This window comes from Phaethon lepturus, unplaced genomic scaffold, assembly GCF_000687285.1.
Source record: "Phaethon lepturus isolate BGI_N335 unplaced genomic scaffold, ASM68728v1 scaffold53288, whole genome shotgun sequence".
Classification (NCBI taxonomy): Eukaryota; Metazoa; Chordata; class Aves; order Phaethontiformes; family Phaethontidae; genus Phaethon; species Phaethon lepturus.
Genome location: NW_010560838.1, coordinates 1 through 5,645, shown reverse-complemented (window position 1 = coordinate 5,645; position 5,645 = coordinate 1). Strand labels below are relative to the sequence as shown.

The following is a 5,645-nucleotide window of genomic DNA, read 5'->3' as shown; positions in this document are numbered from 1 at the left end:
AAGTAAGCGAGATGATAACAAAACCGTAAGAAACTAGCAGGGGAGGCTAAGGCCAACTCTCTTACTGAGATTTGGATTTTCTTTTAAATTGAATAGATTTCCGAGGGGTAGTTCACCCTAAAAGAAACCTGTTTCTCTGTTTTCTTCAGGCAGACTGAGAGGAATGCAAAAAAGCTTAACAAGCATCGATGGTACATTTTCCATATTCTTTCTAATGTTAGTGGGAATGTTGATATTTCTTAGTTCAGAAATTTCCTCGCTAAGTACTTAGTATTTTCTTAGCATCAAGTCACTCAGTGCTGCAGGTTTTTAAATATTTATTCCATCGGCTGCTGTTTCATGACCACCTTAGCTCCTGGTGGGTTAGAAAAATGTATCGCCATAAACCACACCAACCTCTTTCTTTCCGAGCAGAGAATTGGCACAATAACCCGACGGTGACTGACAGTGATGGGGTTGATGCTGTCCTGATAAATCTTAAATGGCACGAGTTACAAATGAGGTTCGTTATCATGAACACAGCTTCTTGTGCTTTCAGACCCGGGATTATTCCTGTGGCGTTAGTCCACTGCAGGGTTGCTGGTGGGGTTTGGGTTCCTCTGCCCCTGGCTCTTATATGCAGGATTTCCAATTTCAGTAAGCAGCGGGAGACCCTGATAAACTCACCTGAGGTTTCTTCTTTCAGCCAGACATGATGTGCTTGACAAAAGCTGAGGAGGAAATGAGAGCATGAGAGGTCAAAGCATGCTGTGAGCTGTGGTGGGGCGAGCAGAGAGGCAGCGGGGGGTACCCCCAGCCCGGGGCACCCCAGGGACGAAGGGGACGTACTCTGCCAGGACTGAGGTTTCTCCTTCTGTCCCCACCTTCCGCATGCCATCCCAAACCTGGTTAGAGTGATACCAAACCCCTCTTGAAGATGAGCCGGTACCGCTATCCGCAGTTTTCTGAAGCCAAGGGAAATGGGAAATTTTCCTCAGCGTTCTCCAATTTTAGTGTTTCCAAGATTTAACCACCCCCTGTGCCAGATTTTCACCCTCTTGGAGCCGTGAGCGATCTGGGTCTCCAAATGTTACCAATTAGCCTCTGCTGTGAAAGATGCTGGCTTTGTTTATTTTTGATAGCTTACAACAAAACAGTGCCAAAACTGGGCATAAAACAGTCCTGAAACCCTTGGAAACATGTTGTCTTCACCTGCTTTTACTGGAAATCACTGGCACAACCGCCTTGTTTCCCACCCCAACTGTCATGTCTCACAGCTCTCCTTGGAGAGACTTTGGAGGGTGGTCCACACCTCCCTCTTAGTGATCGCCAATGTCCTCACAGAGGACACAGTTTGCACCCTAAGACAAGACGACCATGTCTGGGATGGCCCCGACGGGCATCTCTGGCTCCTACCTTCATAGTTGATACAGCCATTAGCATCTTCTTGCCCTGCCATGAGCTGCTCCACCTCACTTTCTGTCATCTTCTCCCCTGGAGGAGGAGGATGGAGAGGTGAGGGGAAGGGTTCTCAGCCCACCAGGACCCTCCTGTCCGTCTTCCAGAGAGCCAAAGCCACCAGAGGAAGGAAAAGGGCATTAAAAAGGAGCTGTGTGCCATTACAGACTGGAGAATGCTGGTGGGAGATTGTGGAGAGATGACCAAGCTGCAACGGTTGTCTGATAATTGAGGATTTTATGGACTCCCCATCCCACCTGGGTCATGCATGAAGCTGTGGCAGAAGATGGAAAAGGCCACATATTCAAGAACCATTCACTCCTACAAAAGCCTACGAGCAGCAAAATGCAAAGGGTCTCTCCGACACGTGAGACCAGCAAATTAACCCGAGTCATTTGCCCAGAAAGAGCTTAGGGGTGGCCTGTGGCCTGCTCCCCTCCCCAGGTCCAGCCCATACCCAGTGTGACCAGCACATGGCGCAGCTCGGCCCCCATCACCATGCCGTTGCCCTCCTTGTCAAAGACGCGCAGCCCTTCCACAAAGTCCTCGAAGGTGCCCTGCTCCTTGTTGCGGGTGAAGTGCTGCAGGATGGGGAGGAAGGTCTCGAAGTCCAGCATCTTTGTGTTCATTTCTGGAAGGGGAGGAGGAGATGGGGTCAGAGATTAACTTCACTGGCCTGAAGACAGCCTCTGAGGACCTCCTACTCAACCTTCCTGGTCTCATTTCCATCTGAGTACAGGGGAGAAACCCCACAAGGTGATGGGACTATTAGTATATCATACTTGAGATGGGAAGGTCCATATGAGGCGTGAGGTACCACCACCTGGGGACTGCACACAGACTGCTGATAGCAGCCAAAAACTAAAACCAGCGGACAGGTATGTCCTCTGTCACCAGGGCAATGCGGCCTCACTGGGACTGGTCAGGTTACACCAGTTTGCACCAGCTCAGGATACGGTCTGCTAAGCATCAGTTGCCACCATCCCCAGCTGAGGACAGCCTACCCCTTACGTCAGCCATGGTATGGGGAGGGAGATTGAAGGAATTTTGCAGGAATGAAGCCTCTCTGTGTCATTTCCTTCCCAATTCCTTCCTCTTGCAGGACTCTTCCTCCAGGGGATGTAATCCTTCACTTGCTGCTAGGGAGCACAGGGATTGCTTATCCCACCCTGTCCCCACTGTCCCAGGTTTTTGTCACCTTCTGGTTTGGGCTTGCCCAGCACCTTCAGGACCTCTGCATTGGTGGGGTTGTGGCCGAGTGCCCGTAGGACGTCCCCGCACTGCGCGTAGGTGATCTGCATGGCTCCCGTGGGTGTCCGGTCAAAGAGGCTGAAGGCTTCTTTGAACTCTGCGGGGAAGAAGAGCTCGGATGTCCTCTGCCATGCTGGCCCCATTTCCCACCCCGCTGGGAGCGAGTCCTGCCTGGCAGGCAGGGAAGGGATGGACATGCACGTGGTGAGTACCTTGCGCACCCGTCGCCGCTAGCCCTGCGCTAGCCTCAGCGAGGAGCCACCGAAGCTCGCCAGGCTCCTTCAACGAGCCCTCAGCTTCTTGAGCAGGTTTTGCCAGCCGTGCGGAGCTGGCTGGACGAATCCCGCTGGGATTCCTGTGCCACCTTGAGCTGGCAGCCCCGCCAGAACATCCCCTTTGCTCTTCCCCTTCTTGACTCTGGCCTCCCGGGGACCCCATGACCCCGACTGCTCTGCTGGCGTCCCCCCAGCCCCAGCCAGGCAGACACAGCGTGGCGTTGCTCGTGTTTGGGGAAGGGTGACCATGTCCACCCCGGCCCTGCAGACCACATGTCACGCCAGCCCTGCGTGGAAGGACACGGGAGATTAATTTCTAAGCTCGTTCCCATAAATTATCATGCCATTGAGTGCTACATTTTACCTGGAGGAAGGAGGCCTAAATTAGGAACAACTAAGGATCGCTTTCCTTCTGTGTAGGATGCTTTTCACCTTCCTGACCTGCTGCTGGATTCTCTCTTTAATCCCAGTGCTGGCTACATGGACAACCGTGCACCTGCGCTGCTCAGAGCCTGGTCTCTGCCTCTTGTTTCAAACCAGAAGGTCTTCTCCACTACAGCAGGCTCCTCGCTGGTGTTGAGGTGCAAAATGTGGGAAACCAGTCCTCCAGGAAACCCCCACCCCAAGTCCTTACCCTCCTCTGCTGCCGGCCAGCCAAGGACCCCGAGGCTGGTGGCTGGGCCCTGCCGGGGGCGGGTGCGCCCCCCCTGCCTCTCCAGCTGCTCCGTGCAGGCAGCGGGACGCTGATTTTCCTGCAGCAGATGCTCCACACACTTCTGGATTTCATCCTGCTGCCTCCAGGCCAGCGAGTCCACCTGAGCAGTTGACTGGCCAAGCAAGTAATCAGCCTTTCCAGCCTGTCCACGTGAGCACTCGGAGCTGTGTTTCTTGTCCATGGCACTAATGAATTCCAGGTTCTGGTCCATCATGATAGCCAGCAATAGTTCACTCAAAGCGGAGTCGCTGCTCCTCCTGCTGTTGGGTGGGATGAGACGATCACGGTCTCCATGTGGCGATGGAGACGTCATGGTCTGGTAGGCACTGCCTTGGGTTTGGTGGGGATCTTTGCCCAGAGCTTTGGATTTGCTCCGTTTTCTTCTTGGCATCTTTATATCTTCTCCTGAGCCTCACCATCCCATGGACCTGTCCCCATGATGTCCATGCCATGTCCCTGTAGTCCTGCCACGACCCCCCCAGCACTTCGAGGTGCTCTGGGGGGATCCAGGGAGGGACGTTGTCACCTGCGAGTCCCCGGTCAGGAGGCACTGCTGTGAGGGTGCTCAGTGATGCCCGCTCCTGGCTGCCTGGAGCCGCGGGAGCACATCACATGCCGTGGGACGTTGCTGCAGGTTAAATCCGAATATCTCTGCATTTTAACTTGCTCACATTTCCACTGGCTTTCCTTTCTCCCTTCAAAAGCCGGTTTAGGGGCCAAGCCTGCATGATACTGGGTCTCCTCCTCCCAGTATTCCCACCAGGATCTGCCCTCACATCTTGTCCCTTCCCTAGTCTGTACAGAGGCGTTAAAACTGGCCATGGAGAGATGAGAAATCCCAGTCCCAGCTCAGCCCCTTGGTATGGAGCTGTCCCTGCATCACCAGAGGCTGCTCCTCCTGCGTGAATCCCAGACTTTGAACCAGCCTGCAGCTCTCACCATGAATGGAAAAGTACCTTTTTCCTGCCAGGCTCTGAAGCTGGGATTATCCTCTTCAACTGGGGCACCCTCCACGCAGAGCAAGGAACCAGGATCCATTTATTGCTCCTGACAGCCCTGCGTCGCAGTCCCAGCTAAATCCCTGCGCTGGCTCCCGCTCACCTCCAGCCTTGCTCCCGTCTCCATCTCCTCCCTCCTCCCTTCCCACCGATGCTCTTCCCCATCTCCTGACCAGCCCGATGCTGGTTGGGGACACGACTTTCTGGTTCATATGTCCTTCCTGCCTGCGAGGAACCCCCACGAGCCCACCCTGGAGGAGAGCAGCGTGTTGGGAATGGGGTGCTTGGACCCTGCTGGGCTTTCCCCCAGGAGCAGATTTGATGTGTGGGGCCTCGGCTCTCATGTCTGCTGCGAAAAACCGCCCGGAAAAAGGACTCCCCGTTTCTGATGCCATCTCTGGGAGAAGGTGAAGTCTGCACTTACCTTCGGTCTGCTCTGCAGTGAATTCAATCTGTCGGGAGAAGAGAACAGAGCCGGGTGTGAGGGCTGTGGTACTGCCGGGGTAAGGAGGGGGCTCTCCCCTGCGTTCGAGCATCTCCCTCCCCAGGCTCCACAGCCTGCTCGGGGCGGGGGGCCGTATCCATGCCGTGCCTGGCCATGCCGTGCCCAGGAGCGCTCCTGCCCTCGCTGCGGAGCCGGGGTCCCTGCGGAAAGCGCAGCCAAGCGGGCGAGGGGTGGGCAGGAAGCTGGGATGCTCAGACCACAGTCAGGGCTGTTTTGGGTGGAAAGGATGTTATTTCAAGGTTTGATACCTAATTCAAGTGATTAAACAGCCTCCGTGCTGAGCCTGCTATTAACAACTCTCTGGCTCTGGCTTAAAAATGTAGCTATATCCTGGGGAATCACAGAAAAAGTAAGCTCCCATTGTAGAGACTTGGATAAAAGATGTTCCCACATGGAGGAGACAATGCAGGTGGCAAAATATTTTAGGATGAATAGAGCGGGTGGCAGAAAAGCTTTTTAAAGCC

General features: G+C 54.4%; 1 protein-coding gene across 1 annotated transcript; it reads right to left on the bottom strand.

Annotated features, from left to right (window-relative positions):
- Positions 1-484: 484 nt before the first annotated feature.
- Positions 485-5,128, bottom strand: LOC104615614 (myosin light chain, embryonic; the record flags this gene model as incomplete). Its single annotated transcript, XM_010293778.1, has 5 exons — positions 485-710; positions 1,396-1,473; positions 1,895-2,068; positions 2,636-2,785; positions 5,101-5,128. Coding segments are annotated over 5 exons (459 nt in total), but the record flags the coding sequence as incomplete, so codon positions are not given.
- Positions 5,129-5,645: the final 517 nt, after the last annotated feature.